This window comes from Manacus vitellinus, unplaced genomic scaffold, assembly GCF_001715985.3.
Source record: "Manacus vitellinus isolate BGI_N305 unplaced genomic scaffold, ASM171598v3 scaffold_13_pilon, whole genome shotgun sequence".
Taxonomy (NCBI): domain Eukaryota; kingdom Metazoa; phylum Chordata; class Aves; order Passeriformes; family Pipridae; genus Manacus; species Manacus vitellinus.
Window position 1 is genome coordinate 14194703 of NW_021938999.1, and position 18637 is coordinate 14213339.

The window sequence follows — 18637 nt, forward strand, 5'->3', positions numbered from 1 at the left end:
AAGGGATCTAAGGAGCAGCAGCAAACATCTGGCCTCCAAGATAGATTTTGGCAGTATGCACAGCTTAAACATTTATTACTCAGTCAAGCAACCTAACAGACACTGGAATCCCAGGACCTGCTATAGAGTCCAAGACAATTCTGGCACAGCAGAATGGTCAAGATGATTGATGATCAAGAAATCTGTAGTGAGAGGCTGAATGATAATGACAGTCAGCATTCAATTTACCAGAAAAGTATTTTCACACTTTTTTTTTTTACAAACTATACAAATTAATGTTATACAGTTTGAGAAAATAAAATAAATAGGATCACAAATACATTTTTGGCATCTTTCTGTCTAAACCCCAGAGTTCTGAAAATCAAAGAGACTGAAGGTCTCTTCATTGTATGTTATTCTATTTTGTTGAAGTCACACCACAATGACCAATTTAACCAGGTATGAGAAGTTTGCCTTCTGGTGAGTTTCACAACTCACCATGATATTAAAAATATTAAACAAGTAGGAGATAGCACCCTTTGAGTATTTAAGAAGACTGTATAACATCAGAGATCCACGTAGATGAACTTCTGGTTACAAGAAGAGGAATGACATAATATAGAAAGTTTGGTAGTTTATGGTCCACAAGGGGATCAGTGTGAAAAAAGCCCACAAGTTTTGATTAGGGCCATGCCTAAGGCCCGTGGTGTTTTATTGAAAACCCAAACTCAATATTTTTTAGGTTTGCTTCTTTTTTAAAAAGAACATGAACAACAACAACAAGAAAATAAATTAAACATTTCCTAGACTTAATGAAATAGAAAAAATAATTCTTGATATATTTTATTGCATTTAAAAAGAAATGTGTTAACATAATAAAATATTACTTAGTTTTGCGGTTTTCAGGGGGAATTCTGTGTCAGTACAGCATCCTGACTGTAGTTATGTTTTAGCAATATATGGGGTTTTTGTCATTAAATATATCTTTAAATATTTATTTAATAAAGGTAAAGCAGGGTACAAAGAAGACTGTAAAGATATCAATTAGAAGATAAATTTCTGCAGCTGACAAACAGGAACCTAGAAGATCAGGAGACAGAACTATTCAGTGCATTTCTCTAGTGAAATTTAGATGGTAACCGTGAAGTTTGGGATTCTCTTTAGGAGTGATTAAAACTGAATTAGAGAAAAGTAGGATGTCTCTGCATGGGCACAGACATGCTGTGTTAATATGCTTAGACCATAAAAGAAAGTTGGCAACAGAAATGAAAATATTTTTTTCTGCCAAAATTAGATCTATAGTAAAATAAAACATTTTGCAAGTAAAAATAACAACTGGGAACAGAAGATATGAAGAAAACCTCTTTACAACAAATCATAAAGTAAAACCTATAATTTCTTGTCATCCTAGTAACAAATGGCTCTATGGGATAAAAGGAATCACCAAGATAAAGAAAAGATTCCCATCATGGATTATTAGTGAATTGTGACTGTTCACTCAACTTAGTATTTCATTTCCCCAGGTTAAATGATCAGAATAGATGTAAAATATTTAAATATTTAAAATATTTTACACATCTAAGCTGCAGAAGTACTTTTAACTGTTAGCTTAGAGAAAACTTTTTAACACAAAATAACAGATGGAAGTGTAAAAATTAATATCTCTTGCTTTTGATTTAAGGCAAGTAACAAAGCTTAGTAAAACTCAGAAATTAGCCCAAATAATTTAGGAATTAATTATTATGTTATATAACTTTCCCCTAGTGTTTCTAAATAAGAACTTAGCTTTCAAAAAGGTTAAAAAAATTAATTAATATTCCAGGAAACATGTTGAGTGTTAGGTGTCAAGAATCTCATAAAGCTGTCTTTCAGTCAGCTCCCACACTAATACATACCAAATAAAAAATAAAAAGTCATATTGATTTTAGATAGTTTACCCTTGATTAATTACAAATAAATATCTTTCAGTTCAGAAGCACAATATTTCAAACGACTCACTACCAGTAGAAATGTGTGTTTAGACAACTGCATCTCTATGAAAAGCTATGACATTTAGGTTCTAAATTTACTTCTGAAAATAAAAATTCTGCTTTTTTATTTTGCAGAAACATTTGAAAATTCTATTCAAACATTTTAAGGTAAGACAATGCAAGTCTGGAAGAGTATCTGGAATTATAACAGAAGTATGTTTTATTTCAGTTTTGCCACTATTTCTTTTCCCATTAAGAACGTTATGTCACATTTAACAGTCAGTTAGTCTTAGATAAACTTCTCAGGCCAAAATGTATTCTCAAATACTCAGCTTGAGAATATTTTTTTTTACCATTTTTGTGATGCATCATTATTAGGCCGATTGCTTTAAATCTACATTGATAATTCCTTACTACAGCAGTATCTTCAAAATAGCCTGTACCTAATCAATTTAGTCTTTCAAGGAGGAAAAAATTAACCTTGTCTACTGAGTAGTCTTTCCTTATCCTACCTTATTATCTAAATTTTGATAACTTTAAACAGGAGTCATGGTCAGCCTGACGTCAGGTGACTATGCTAAACCATCCATCCAATTAAACCAATGTAATCTGAGTACCAAAATATAAGTATCTCCTTATGATGAAGGATACTATTCAAGTTGTTTCGTCTTCTGGACAAAGAAAACAAACTTGTTCGTCAATTTAGAAACGCTATTTCTTCTTTCTGCTCATTTAAATAAGAATTTAGTTCGAGAAGCTCTAGTAAGCTACTTGGGGGAAAAAAAACCAAGCAACACTATAATTGTCAGAACGTAAAAAGCAATACTGACCCTAGAGTTCTTTACTTAAGCTTCTGCCTCAGTATTTTGCTTCCAGGTTAAATATTGAACCAACCAGGCAGTACTTAGGGACTTAGCTTCAACTAACATTTGCTTTATAGTTACCCCAAGCCATAGTGTTTGGTATTTAAAAGAGGCTGACACTAAAAATTCATTTAAAGGTCCACTTCACTCACTTCATGTTTTCACAAATAACTCACTGATTAAAATGACGAAGAACGTAAAAAAAATATTAAAAGAAAGTAATCTCACGTGCCGTCTGCATGAGACATAAATAATGCTATTTCCAAATTTAAAGGTGTGAACACACAATATCAGAGATTTGAAACAATCATTTTTCAATCTCAGCTGTATTAAACCTGAGCTATTCATTTATGCCTTATAAGAAACCAGGAGAAAAATAGTTTTGAATAGCTTCAGTTTCTCAGCTATAACAAAAAATATCGTTAATCTTAAAATATGTTGAGTCAAATAATTTAAGTAATAAAAGTGTCTTGCCTGTCTGTAACTGTTATTTAAACTAAAAATGAAAACAAAAACAAAACAACAACAACAAAAAACCCCCAGAAGTTTTATTGCTTCTTTAGTAATTTAAGGAATGCTGATGTAGCACACCAAAATATATACACGCTTTATCAATATCTTGATTCTTGAATAAATCTTATTTATTATCACACATAAGACCTTCCATGAGTAAATGATAATGTACTTTTTCCTAGTTTATTCGAATTGGGTATTTTTTTGATGAGGAATATTCTCACTCTCATGGTTTCATTTCCCAGCATTTCTAAGGGCTTTTTTTTCACAGAACCATAGAACCATAGGATAGCCTGGGTCGGAAGGGACCTTAAAGATCATCTAGTTCCAACCCCCCCTGCCATGGGCAGGATCACCTTTCACAAGACCACTATTCCTGAAGAATATTTCTTCTTGTCAAGCTAATAGTCCGAGATACCCAAGATAAGAAAAAACTGCCCAAAATTTTAAAAATCCCAGTCAAAGAGATAGTATTCCAGTCAAGATAAAAATCACTATAACATCAAACCTGAATTTTTCAAGTCTTTCCTAAAAGTTTTGATTGCCTGCCAGTGTTAAGTACTACTATATCAAAATACTTTATCAATAACCGATTTATATATACGTGATGCACTACTGAAAAGGCAAAATTTATGTTCACTGCCAAACTTGCTATCAAATAATATATAATAAACACAAGATTTTAAGCAGTAGAAAAATTTTGACTGCCATGAGAATATAAAAAAACAGCATGTATATTTGATGATTATTAAGGTATATGAACCATCAATTAATTGTAACTTTATTTATGACTGGTTTAATGTGTTCTGAGTAGGGAAAGCCCTTTTTTCTTGCTGGTAGTTGTTCAAACATATTCAAAATGATGTTGTCATGTTCATGACACATTACTTTTAACCTGACACTTTAATCAGCTCTTGAATGATAATCAAGTAGTGACATATGGAAGCGATATTTGTGATTTTAAGGAACTAAAGCAGGAATAACTACACAGAGAAAAGCAAAACTTGTTTGTGTGCTCTGCCTAACACCTTCCCTAAAATCTACACCAGTACAGACATACAACTAGAGCAAGATGGAGCATTATGAATCTCAGACAGCAAGGGCATGTGGTGGTATCCACTGGGAAGATTAACCTCACTTGCCTTGTGCCAGGGATTTCCTCTTACTCCTGGCCTGAAGTTCCTATATTCTGCCTAGGGATAAGCATAGTACAGTTTTAAAGAGGATTTAGAAATAGGACTTCTGCTATTGCTAATAGGAGATGCATGACTAATTCCCAGAGCATGTGGTAGAAAGACGACCTGAGGGTCTGTTCTGTTTTCAGCTGCAGATTGATTTTATTTCAGAACCTAAATGAAACTCTTGAAAATCCTGAATTAAAAGCCTGATTTGGGTCTATTTTATTCGGATTGACCTCCCCTGTGGTGAGACTGCAATCCTCAGAAACAGGGAAATAAATTAACTTCCTAGACTTTCCCCTGTCTCTGCGTAGGTTTTGGCACCAGACCTAGGGAAGGAAAAAAACCCAAACAACCAACTTTCATAATATTTCTTTCTGCAATCAAAAAAGTCACAAAGTAATAACTGGGATGCAGCAAATAGATATTTTGTAATGATATATCATATATTTCTATGGTGAAATAAAAGGTACTACTTCACAAGAAATTCATCACCGTATTTCAAAATAAGCAAATTATTATACATGTAGGAAGCCAAAGAATATTATTCTATAGTACATATTAGTTTTCAAGTTTAAATGGGTGGTGCACCATTACAGAATTACTAGCCAAACCGTTTTCCCATTTTCAAAAATCTAAGTGGATGGGAATTTGTTATTCATATTTTAAAAAATCATACATAATCATAAATAATAACTGCAAGAAAAATGAAACTTCAATAAGAAAGAAAGATTTAATAGATAACATATTGATGATCTTAAAGGTCTTTTCCAACCTTAGTAATTCTATGATTCTATGATTGTCAGTGAATCTCAAATTCCCAGCTTCATACAGAAAAAAATTAATTAACGTGACAAAGTGTGATTGACAGGTCCAAATGAAAATTCAGACTGGATGTGGTTCTAACAGTAATTGTCTCTCTCCCCTAGAGACAACAACCTGCTACTGTAAGAGGCAAGAGAAGTGAAAACCAATCTGAAGGAAGAATAAGCAAGTCAAATATTCAGTCATTGAAAACTATTCTGTGAGATCCAAAGAGCAATTCTTTGTTTCTCTTGGCATCCTACAAAACATACATAATAAAGGACAAAAAAATAAATCTGCTTCCCAAGGTGTAATTCAGTAAAAAAAAAAATTGGCTTCCAAGCAATAAAAGTTGTAAACTGTGTCTCATCCACTGTTTCTAAGAGGGATTTGTTGTCATACCTCTGTTGTAAATGCTCCCTAGCACACTGTGATGTAGACAAGGAATTGCAGATACTATTTTCAAAGTGTACAATTGTTCCCTAGTATAGTGGACACTGAAACCTCTATCAGGAAATGACAGGTTAGCTCCTGTGAACAGGAAGAAAAATGAAAACAGTGTTCTAGATATGTTATCAGTCTTTCCAGGGTTATAAAATTGCTTGTAGATTATACTGTAAAAAGATAAAAACATAATTCTACATTGCTGAAAGGCTACATTCCAACTGCTCACTGTGTTCTGATGACACATGGACTTTGCAACTATAAAATAAAACCTGGTGATCATTTTGTGTTTGTTGGGAGGAAATCTGTGACTTTGAGGTATTCTCATGCTGTTATGTCATGAAAATTCCATCTGTAACTGAAGGTTACCCAGCCACACAAGAAGTTGATTTTTCTGACATAGAATTACAGTCTTCCTGGTAATTTTCTAGGCTTTCACATCTCTGGTAATAAATATAAAAGCCAGATCCAAAGAATCATGAACCATACATGTTGCACATGCAGTTGCCTCTCTCCAGAAATGTACATTTCTGTCTGTTATTTTCATTTTATTAGATACTAAAGTTGTACTTTTCCTATGGAAGTCATAACCTGTCTTCATTTTTAGGTTGATGGGATGTACAGTAACATTTCCTAGCATGCATTTTTAAGGGATAGAAGTGTCTTTAGGAGTACCACCTAAGATCTTAAATTCAATGTAACAACAAAACATTTTACATACTGTTATGATGACAATCTTATATCAAAGGTCACATGGTGTTTATAGATATCCTAATAATGCAACACAAGGTTTTATAACATCTCATAACAGTGAAATATCAATTCTCTTCAAACAAAAGCAAAGGAAATGTCCTATTAGTTCTCTGTAATCCCGCATTTTTGGTGCACTTTAGCACTTATTAAAGCCAGAATCCCAGAATAATCCTCTAGGTCTGTCAGTCAAGCACACCATGTAAGAGTACGAGTTACGATGATTCTTTCCCCCATCATACTGACATTTCCATTTTCATCCCTGTGTCATTTATGGAAGCTGCACGCAACTGTAGCCATGAATTTTAAAAAGCTCAGGGTCACACTAGGGTCTCTTTCCTCTTGATGAGACTTTGAAAGAGGAAAAAGATCGCATACTAGAAATTAGGACCTTAAATTGAAAAAAAAAATATCAAAACTTCAAAATATATGGGTCCTATTTAATTTTCCTTTCCCCTTTTTAAAAACATGCAACCACTTTGAATGCTGAAATGTCTTCTTATTATATGAAGATTTTTGCTTGATGATGAACACAGGAAAAGGAACTTATTTACATCTTGAAAGACAAATACTTCATTTTGAAATACAACTAATGAATCCTCAGCAGAATATGCATTTTTTTCCATAGTTTAGAAAGACTTTTTGCAAATTCTCTGCTAAAGTCTGTTACTGCAATTCTAGAAATGCACTGCATGCAGTATTGGTACTACTATCTCACACAGTATGTTATTTACCTGAATAGTATCTGATTTTTGGGATACTCAAAAATATTTTCAGAACTCACCTCTGCCTGAGGCCAAACAGCATATAAATAAGAGTTGTCAAGAATTGTTTATTTTAAATGAGAACAGTATAGAGAAAGAATGGATCAGAAAGTTAGAATATTTAAGAGTTTCATTTCATCTCATCTCCAGTTCCATTTGTGAAACTCAGATCCAATCCCAATGGATCTCTTTAACTGTGGCTCCTACTAATTCATAAAATGAATTGTATGTCTAATAGAGCACATCTCTGAAGTATTAGTGAAAGAAGTAAAAGTGACAGTAACCACAATCCTGCACTAAAAATGGCAGCAAAAATTTAGTTTGGAGGTTATTTGTTTTAAGAACGGGACCCAACTAATGAGCTTAGTATTAAAATGTAAGATCACTTTGTTCACATGCTACTTACAGCCTTCATAAATATCTGTTGGTATGTGGACTGCTGCATGTTGGTAAGACGTTTGCCGTCGGAAAACAGGATCATCTTCAAATACCGGTCTGATTCTCTGGCTGCCAGATTCAGTGTCATTCTTTTCAGGCTTTTTAAAGAAAGACATGTAAAGGGCAAAATATTACAATATTGCTAAAAACAATTCCATTCACATTTGCCTCTTTTTACCTAAATGATTCATAGCCTTTATTTCATCACTAACATTTTGTATTTGTGTATAAACACAATCAGTTGCTCCAGGTCCAGGAATATTTTTGTATAGTTTTCTTTTAATTTTGAGTTATGCAATGAAAGTCAGTGAAATGAAGACCTGCAAAAGAAAAGTAAGAGCCTAACACCTTACATGTCTAATTTTTTCATAAGCACATGTAATTTTTACAACTATAATGCAAGGCAAGTACATTACCTTTTATTATGTTTAATATTTTGTACTGAATCTTAAATATGAACACTGTATCTTATTTTTTTCCTTCTGCAGATTATACAGTAAATCACAAACCTAAAAATGATACCACTCATATACGTTTCATAAATGGATTTTTGAGAAACTGGTGTAAATTCAGACAAAGAAAGGAAATTAAGCCTTCTTAGAACTTCTGACTGAATCAGGATTTGTTCACTGGTCTATTCTAACAATGAAATCTCATGTACTGGCTATATCTGACTGGGTGTTCCCAAATGCCCAGGTGCTCACCATCACCTCTCTGTCTTAGGTTCCCATCCTCTCTTACCTGTCTGCACCCTGATACACATTTCTTGATTCCTTCCAATTGATTCAGTCAATTTGGACTAGTTCTTAAAAATTTTGAAAAGCAGAGATTTTTCTAACTCGTTAGAAAAATTACATGGAGTGTGGAACCAAGGAGGTAGAGAAGGCCCAGGAGGAGGTGGCAATATCTTCACCTGTCTCAGCTGCAGCTGGAACAGGAGGCTGCATGACATGAGTCGACTGCCACTTAAAGCAATAACAAATCAACCACGATACTGAATGGTGACTCGGGCCAGCAATTGTAGGCAATTATAAGGATATTTTTAATACTATAGAGTCATCAGTTTCTGAAAATGTGTTATGCTTGATAAATAGTGCTGACAATGAAGCACCTGCTGGTCAGTCAGGCATATGTGTGCTGAAGATGTTCTGCTTATTATTATACCCTATCAAAGTATAGGCAGCTAAATTTTAACTTACCCACAAAGTCATCTAATGAATTCCCTATGTTTTCCCATCTGCTTCATCACAGGGTTACAGACAAATGGTTTACTAAATATAGATTCAAATATTGCCTAAAGTAAGCAGCAGTCTCAGATTGGTTTCAAGGAAGTGGTTTCCTTTGGAAACACAAAGGGTAGAACTCATCTAACCAGAGACATCCACTGTGTTCAACAACACAGCAGTGTTGTGCTCATCATCCCAGGCTGCCTTCTTAGGCAAGGAAGAGAAACGGTCATGTTTAGAGTACAATTCATCTCATCTTAATTAGATGCCTATTTTCCCATGACATAAATCATGCTTTAGAAGTGTCTCCTACTTTTGACTGATTGTAAATGTAGCCATAGGGCAAATCACCCAGATGCAGAAGTCTGCAATACAGCTGTCTAGAATTAGGTGAGATGGATCTCACAACACAAGTTCATTAAGTTTTGGTAGAAAAGAAGGTGGGTACTAATTCTGACTACTTTTATGCAGCACAGCTGCTATATTTTACACTAAGTTCACCTTGTTATTTAGCACCTAACCCCACTCTGGGGGTGGGTAAGATGGGTCATAGCCAGGACAGCTGACTCAAGCTGACTAAAATGTTATTCCACAGCTACGGATGTTGTGCTCAGCAATATAAGCTAAGAGAAAGGAGGAGGGAAGGCAGGCATTTATCATTAGGGCCCTACTTCCCAGGAAGTGTCTGGACATCACATGCTGATGGGAAGTAAGGAATAGATCTTTTTGTTTTCTATTGCTTCAATGTGTAGCCTTTGCTTTTCTTTATTAAACTGTCTTTATCTTGATCCACGAGCCTTTAGTGGTCTTATTTTCTCTCCTTTGTGCTGCTGGGGTGGGGTTGTGATAGAGAAGAATGTGACAGAGGACTTGGTGGGCAACTGGCAGCTGGTCCAGGTCAATCCCCCACAACCATTACACCTTACTCTGAACTGTGCAAACTGGAGCAAGGATTGGTACAATTTATGCATTATATGATTTGAAATATATGCATTCTGATAGCTTCAGACAATGTAATTTGGCTCAATTTTTACACAGAGTTTATTGTTGTTGTTGTTGCTCATTTGTTTAGGGTTTTTTGGGGGGGCAGGGATTTGTTTGGGGTAATGGTGGTGGGGTCTTTTGGGTTTTGGGTTTTTTTTGTGGGAAGAGGGTTGGGTTGGTTTTGCTTTAGTTGTTACTGTTGTTGTTTTCCTCTATATTATCAGTCCATGACTTTTTCTTCCCTCAGAACTGGAATGCTAAACATTAAGCAAATTCTGGAGTCTTCTTCACAAATTATCTTTCAGCTTCATGCTGCTCAAAGTAATGAGTTTGTCTAGTTCTACAAATGCTATCTCAACAATCAATCATTCATGCGACAAAATTTCCCTCCTGCCTGAGAGTAATTTGATTTAAAAAAAAAAAATCCTAACTATTATTTCTGAAATTACACAACTACAAACTCAGTGCTTTCACAGATAAATTCAGAAAAGAATTAAGAACCATCAGGGCACATCATTACAATAAAACACCAGAATGAGTGAACGTCAAAAGATTTCTTTCAACTAATTTTCCACATGATATATTTGGGAGGGAAAGGGTATGGTAAAGAAAAAGAGGGTAAACATAATTATAGCATATCCTGAGTTGGAAGGGACTAGATAGGATCATCAGAGTTCAACTCCTGGTCCTGTATAAGACAGTCCCAAGAATCACATCATGTGTCATCCTAGCAGGTCTTGCACAGAAGTTTTCATATTACAATACATTTAGATTTTTGCTTGAAATTCCTGAAGCATCTGAACACAAAAGGATCATGTTTCTTCTTTTTGATATCTCAATTTCATTCCAATTAAGAAATACAACCTTTCAGTCTCTCCATTCACTCATATGCTATGAAAGAAGATTCAAGTCTCCTGCCAAAATTTGATTAAACTTTGCTGAAAATTAAAGGGTTTAGTTAATAGACTTGAATGCCTTAAACTTTCAAACATAAAATCTGCTTCTCGTATCTCTAACAGCACACATGCCCAGGTGCCCCTAAAAAAGACTGTGATAAAGACCCGGTCTGTTATTCTTCATATCAATATTCCATGATACCAAAAAACCTCATTAATCTAAAAATTATTCTCAATTTATTAATGCAGGGCAGTGGATCTATATCTACATAAACAAATGTAGAAGCTTTCCTAGTCTTCTTGTTGACTTTTCCTGGGAGTATTTTGTGATGTACAGCTCTCATATCGAAACAAGGCATCAATCCGTCCTAAAACCCAAAGACATCAAATGACAAAATTCTTTTAAAATTACATAGTTTCCCTTACATAGGAGCATTTTGTTCTATTAAATCTAAAGCTCTTGACTACTTCTGCACACAACAGATAAGTATCAGAAGCATTTTATGTAAATTATTGTTGAACTCACTTGGGCCAGTACCTACTGACCAGCACTACCAATGATGTGCCAGGCCTTACACATCAAATTTATAGTGCATCCTTCTATAGAAAGTCAATCTATATAGTTTTCATTTGTCAAACTTACGAATTTCAAGTCGCTTACATTTAAATTAGGAAAAAAAATAAGGAATGGTTAAAAAGAAAACCCTCAATATTATTAATTATTTTAGCCTGGCATTTTTATTAAAAGCCTGACAGATTGTGGTGTCAGTTGGTACAGTTTAAATACCAAGTTAAACTTTGTTTTCAGGAAAGTAGCAAAATAAATATTTTGAAGGAAAGTGATCCAGCATGTGAATACAATTAAAATCCAACTCCAACCAATTTCTCTCCCAAGTCAGGAGCTGAAATGCAATCAATACTGGCACAAGAAAATCCCATGGGAGATAGTGGCTGAAGATTAATTTTCTATCTATTCAAACCTGGCCTTCCCTTATTGCATTACATTGTTACCTACCACTGACAGTCAGCAAAATAACTCACTCATTTCTCTGCAATGAATTTCCAGACCAATTTCTCTCTCCCTTGAGAGACAGATAAAATCCATTTCTCTTTTCAGTTCACGTGCCATTTCAAGACTTTTTTTTTTTTAACAAATAAAATATTTTTTTCATATGTCTACCATTCATCCTCAGAATAAAAGGAAATTGATATAGCAGCTAAAATTCGGATAAAGTGAGTTTTCCCATAGCCGTTCTTTGTGATCTTTTCTAAATCACTTTTGGCATGATCTGCAATAAACTGGGGGCTGCCTTCCATGTTTTTTTTTTTTATAAGCCAAATACATAACAGAAATAATGCGACTTCTTTCTCAAGGGCTTTGTGAACATAAATTAATGTATATACATGAGATAACTGGGAGCTTTATGCCAAGAAGTATCACTGAAAGATGTGTCTAGAAAAGTAAATATCCATTAAAACAAAATCAAACCAGGTCATTTCAAGAAACTATGACATAGTTTAGCTGCCTATTTCATTGCAGCAGGACATATTCCGATAACTTTTTGCAGCATTCAGCTGCTTTCCATCATCCCAGCTATGAGAAGATGAGAAGATTTTGTATCTCTACTTGTAAATTTTCATTTAGTTGAAAAATACTGGCTACTGTGGAAATCAGAAGGTTTGTCTGCAAATATAAAACTTATTTTTTTTTCTTGCAGCTGTTAAAAACTGAAGATCAGAAAGCTGATGTTAATTTAAAAAAAATCATGAGTGAAACACGGAAAAAACCCACAAGTAAACTGAAGCAATCTTCAGTTGTTTTCTGAAGACAGACTCTTTTCAGGAACAGTGTAGAGTTGATCAAAGCATCAGAACAGATTTAGCATCATGACAAAAGAATAATCTTTCAATTCCTGAATAGAAATCCATCCAGAAACAATGATACCTGCCTGCTTTCATACTTATGTAAAATAGGAACTAATTGGTTGGTACTATTTTCCATTGCCTTAGTATCAAGGGTCTGCCCTACCATTGCCATTTTAGAGAACAAATGTGGAGATGAAATTATAATTGTTGTGGTTTTATAGACATCAAAATTCTTGCTCTGTGATTCCTTTCTGTCTTACCTTGAAACGAATAAAAAAAAAACTAACCTATTTTTCATCTTTAGGTTTCTACCTGGTTTTTATTTCCTAATATCTGTTGAAATAAAGAAAATAAGCATAGAATTTCGTCTTCCTCTTTTTTTTTCTTTTTTCTGTTTTACTCAATTTTGCTGTTTTGTTGGGGTTTTTTTCCTCCCTGAGGAAAGTAATGCTGTAGAACTACATACCCAGCACCTCCAACACTGCTTGTGGCCCGATTACAGAGAGAGTAAAATGAGATGTTGCTTGAAGCACACAGCTCAGCAACACGCCTGCAGCAAGCAAAGAATGGGAACACTTCTTCTAAGGATGAGATAGAGGGGAGTTAATTTTGAAGGGGCAGCTAGAACACATTTCTAATAGCCACAGCACTTTCACATCATTTTACGTAATGTAATGAGTGCATTGCCTTCTGATAACATTTTTTTATTTCCTTTTCAATAGCTGTGACTTTCCAGCTGTGGGAAAACTGCTGAGTGTGTTTTTGTGGTTGTGACAGAACTGCAAACAGTTTATTTTATTTTCATTGGTGTGTCAGTGGGGGGCTGCGGTCTCCACTCAGCTACTTGAAGATTTTAAGTAAAAGTGGCATCCTTCTGTTTACTCTTAGGGACAAAACTCAAGTAAAAGAGTTACAAATAAAATAAGAAAACAGTTGGCTCAGAACTGAAATATTCTTACTTTATTCTTACTTTATACAATAAGGAGGTGTTAAACATAAGAATATGAACATATGCATGTTCACATGCATAAGAATAAACATGTATAAACATAAGAATATATATATGAATATATGTAGGGTCTGGTTAGATTCAGAAAGGAAAGTAGTAGGGAAACAGTTTTATATTTGCATACATCAGTATGTTATGCTCAAGGGCCATTATCTTTAATGTAGATACAAGATGCTTTCAGTGCTTTATGTGTTTCCATATGCTTCTAATGCATCAATTGGTTAATGTATGTCACTAAGAAAATGAATGGAACTCTGGATTGAATAGTTATATTTTAAAAAATTAAAAAAAACTTTTACAGGTCATTTTATTTTCAGTGTTCTGCCAACTGAGTAATTTCAGTATGTATCAAGTATAGAGAAAAAATAATTTAAAAGTATTTATTTGCTTCTTAAGCTATTTTTTGAATGCAACAATCTTTGGGTAATAATTTCTATACAGCTACTTACAGGCTTGTCTACTATATACAAAACAATATGATATTTTATGGATGGTTCAAAACCATTTGGGGAGGTTATGCATTCATTTATCTGACTTTATGGTTCACACCTTCTGATCAGAACTTTTAGATACACATAAAATTATTATAAGTCTCGAACATAATAATGTTTTCTTTTTATTTGTATCCCAACCTATTCACAAAATTCATTGCATCATGACTTTGGTTTCATGAATAAATGAATCCTTGATGTTATTAATTTATCAAATGTAAGGACTTAGAAATCTGGGGACAGGCTTTTTAGCAGGGACTCTTGAGATAAGACAAGGGGAAATGGTTTAAAATTAAAAGAGGGTAGATTCAGCCTAGATATAAAGAAGAAGTATTTAGCTATTTAGCTATTAGTATTTAGTGGTGAAACACTGGAACAAGTTGCACAGAGAAATGGTAGATATCCCATCCCTGCAAACATTCAAGGTCGGGTTGGTCTGGGCTCTGAGCAACTCGATCTGTCCCTGCTCATTGCACAGGGTTGGACTGGATGAACTTAAAGGTTCCTTCCAATCCAAAATATTCCATGATCCTATAAAAACCTTGTAGCATTTCAGTTAACTTCTTGTAACATTTCAGTGAATTACATATTAGAAAAACAGATGAAAATGATTGGGTTTTCTTAATTTCTTCATGTGGAGGGATTTTCAAAACAGAAATCCAAGGTTCTGGAAATCCTCTTCTGTTTGAAAGATTAAAAGATAGTAATAGAGGAATTAGCAAAATTGTAACAGCAATTCTTTCAAATTTCTAATGATTATACCAGAATTTTATCATCAATGATGTGAAAAAAAATGCTATGTTTTGAATCATACTCACACGACCTATCCTTGCATTTTATAGCTATAGGTAGCAAATCACCAAATAAAACTTCTATACAATTTTGCAGGTAGGAAACTGAAAAAGACAGCCTGTTTGCAATGACATGATGAACAATTACCCAGCCAGAAAAGGTAGGCAACACATGACAAGTATTAAAGAAGGAGGTCCATGGTAGACTAGTGGTCCAAATGGGAGAGAACATGGCAATATATCATACTAAAAATTCAACTCTATTTAGCAGTTTTCCCAGAGAAGCAGGATTACACACCTGCATAGATTTATTCTTTTTACCTGAAGATAACTATTCAAATTCCTACCGGACCTGCCAAAGGGCACTTGCTCCACTTTGCAAGCCAAGACCATTCCTCCATCTCCTTGATTCCTGCTTGAAAACTAAAATGCTAAATTGCCTGAGCCAGCCTGTTTAAGCAACTAATGACCAGTGAGTTTGGGGAGATCACCTACTCTGATTTGAAGAGGCAGAGATTTTATTTTGTAAGTGTCCCAACAAGGTAAGGCTAAGGAGGTTAGGTCAGACAGCAGGGTGAGGTGCTGAAAATCTGAAACCACCACAGCATATTAGCAATTGATGTAATTTACCTTAAAGGGACCTGTGCAATCAGCTTTTTTTTCCTAAAACTGACGTGATATTTTAGTAAGTTAGGATATGTACTTCTTCAAACCTTGATTTCTTATTTAATAATCACAAAGGAATTAAAAGCTATGTTCTTTTCTCATTATTACAGATTATATCTGACCTTCACTGCAAATCTGCACAAAGTCTGCTGTAGTAACATCAGTATGCAAAAAATTCATTTCTGTCCTGTCCTATTTTCTGCTGAACTGCAATGTCAGATAAAATGAAATGTGTATTTTAAATATTTCAACACATAAGAAGTATAAGACATATTTATCTTCCTAAAGATAAATGTGACACTTTCCCACCTCCAATCCCCACAGTGTTTCAAGGATAATTGAGAGCTGCCTCATAGTGACATCAGCACCCTTGAATCCATCTCAGCTGGTCCCATGGACACGTGTGTGTATGTCTGATTAGCCTCAGTGGTCTCTAATTCCATCCCTTCCATTCCTGAAGGTTCAGGCAACATCTCCATAGCCCTCCTGGGTTTTGCATCCTGGTCTGGGATAAATCAGGGTTTCAGGACAAGGTATTCACTAAGAGTGATTTTCCTACCTGCCCTTAAATTACCAGGTGTTGCACAGAACTGCCTACTTCAGCATTGACTATAATAGGGGTTTGATTGGATAAGATAATATCATTAATCAACACTAGAAATATAGGGCCATATTAGAAGAAAAGCACATCTTTAACTGATTGAAGTGTTACTAGGAGTTCAGAAAAGCCCAGTTAATTATTAAACTAAAAAAAAATCCTCTAAAATTCATAGCCTCCTTCATTGTTCTTTCACATCGCTCAAATATGTAATAAAATAAAATAAAAATATCCATTATTGACAAAAGTTCCATAGAATTCTTAGTCATCTAAAATTTCAAGACCAAAATGCACTCTAGAGAATTTAGATTTTTCATACATCACCCAATTAAATTTCAAACTAGGAACTGTTCTACACTTATTGGAATAAATTGCCCTGTCTACCTTTTACCATCCCCACATCTGATTAAAGATCATATCCCTGGAGAGCAAGAACTGTTAAATCATCTTAATGTTTCATTGGGAATTAGTTATAATACCAACTGAATGTGAACATTTAATTAATTTGATTTTTTTCATCTGATGCAGTTGTCTTTGCCATGCTTTGCTAAGCCATCAACTGATCCTGCTTCACAGTGTATTCTTATCTTCAGTCACACTGGTTAGGTCCAGATTTTGCACATCCTGCAACATACTAATTGGTTATTGCTCCTGCTTCTTAATTTGTACCATCTTCTGTGTCAATAACAACATTAATAGGAGTACAGAACTGCTTTGAGAAGGTTGGACTACATGACCTCCAGAAGCCCTCCTAATCTACTTTTTCCCCCACTGATGGGGCTCAAAGCACCATATAAACATCCCTTGCTAATTCACGGTCACATAAATTTAAGGCAGCTTTTCACTAATGAAATGGCAGCTGTATCTAGGTAGATAAGACCTGTAGGTAACACTAAACCATGCACTGACCTATGGACCATTGAAATTCCCTGCAAACTAAATGCCATATAATAATTTAAGTAACACTATGTAAGACTATTTATATGTTTTTTAAAAATGCTAGTATGGTGAAATCTTAAAAACAAAATAAATTAGAAGAATAGCATTCATAGAGATTAAGGGAAATTTAGAAGGATATTCTGCCCAAGAAAAGAAGCACATCAGAAGAAAACAAAGAAACACACAAACAAACAAAAAGAAAATACAAATAAAAGGGAGAAGAAACAGGTCTACCTCTAGATTTTGAAAGAATTTTTAAAAAGTCAGTAAAGTAAAATGCTTAGGTAAAAGGTCAGCTGAAGCCAAGTTCAGATGTTTTTTAGATCTGGACAAGGTGATTTCCCACTGAATTAAAACGTATTTGCAATACACACCATAAAGAGAGGAGTAAGAATACCTTTAACGCACCTTTTCACATACCAGCTCTAAAACCCATGGAAGATTTCAAGTCTCAAGACAGAAGCAGAAGCACAAATGGTCTTTCACAGCCACGTGGGCAAGAAACTGAAACAGGCTACCCAGAGAAGTTATGGATGCCCCATCCCTGGAAGTGTTCAAGACCAAGTTGAATGGGGCTTTGAGCAACGTGGCCTAATGAAAAGTGTCCCTGCCAGTGGAAGCAGGGTTGGAACGAGATGATCTTTAAGGTCCATTCCAACCAAAACAATCCCATGATTCTGTGAAATGCTTTTGAGATGAGCTTAATTGGTTACAGCATTGTGGTAATAATGCCAAGGTTTCAGATTCGATCTCTGTACGGGCCACTTACTTAAGAGTTGGACTCGATCATCCTTGTGGGTCCCTTCCAACTCAAAATATTCTGTGATCCTGTGAAGCTAAACCCCAAACTGCTTCCTACTTAACCCTACTAAAGGCATGACTCAGGTGCAGAACTACAGAGTAAATGACCTTGCATGAAATGAGAGGATTAAATTCTGAAGCTCTGCTGCTTTACCATACTTACGGCATGTGCTGGAAGCCAGAGATGTTAATTAGGAGAATTTCAGGAGAAGGTAGCACTGGATACAATAAGTAGGCCCTAAACTCCACAGAATAGATTGATCATCCACTTACAAACGCGTACAAATTAAATGTTGATGATATTAGATATGGCTGTCCTCTTCAATCTATTTTTTTCCATCTGGTCTCCAAAAAACAACAGGGACAGAACATGTTGTGGATGGGTATAGAACTGGGTATAGATTGGGTATACAAAGGCTAGGGAAAGTGATCTGGCCCTTTGCAGATTACATAGGTCAGCTCAGAAATGCTCTTATTTTCAGTCAGGGGCAGTGCAAGAAAAGGCAAGGAACTGCATTTCAGATCACCTACACTACAGGGAACTCCCTGAAAATTCCAAAACATTGTAATGTGTAGATTATTTCCTGTTTGGTACTCCTGATGTATTTGGAGTCATAAACCACTCGGAAGGTATCTCCACAAAAGGCAATATGATGTTATGTTTCTG

The 18637-nt window shown here is 34.9% G+C and overlaps 1 protein-coding gene across 1 annotated transcript in view; it reads right to left on the minus strand.

Moving 5' to 3' along the window:
* The window catches only part of CACNA2D1 (calcium voltage-gated channel auxiliary subunit alpha2delta 1), a 375571-nt gene that overhangs the window by 154223 nt on the left and 202711 nt on the right, over positions 1-18637 (minus strand). The window contains exon 6 of the mRNA XM_018068109.2: positions 7672-7801. Within this exon, the coding sequence (XP_017923598.2) occupies positions 7672-7801 (130 nt within the window). The remainder of the gene's footprint in view (positions 1-7671; positions 7802-18637) is intronic.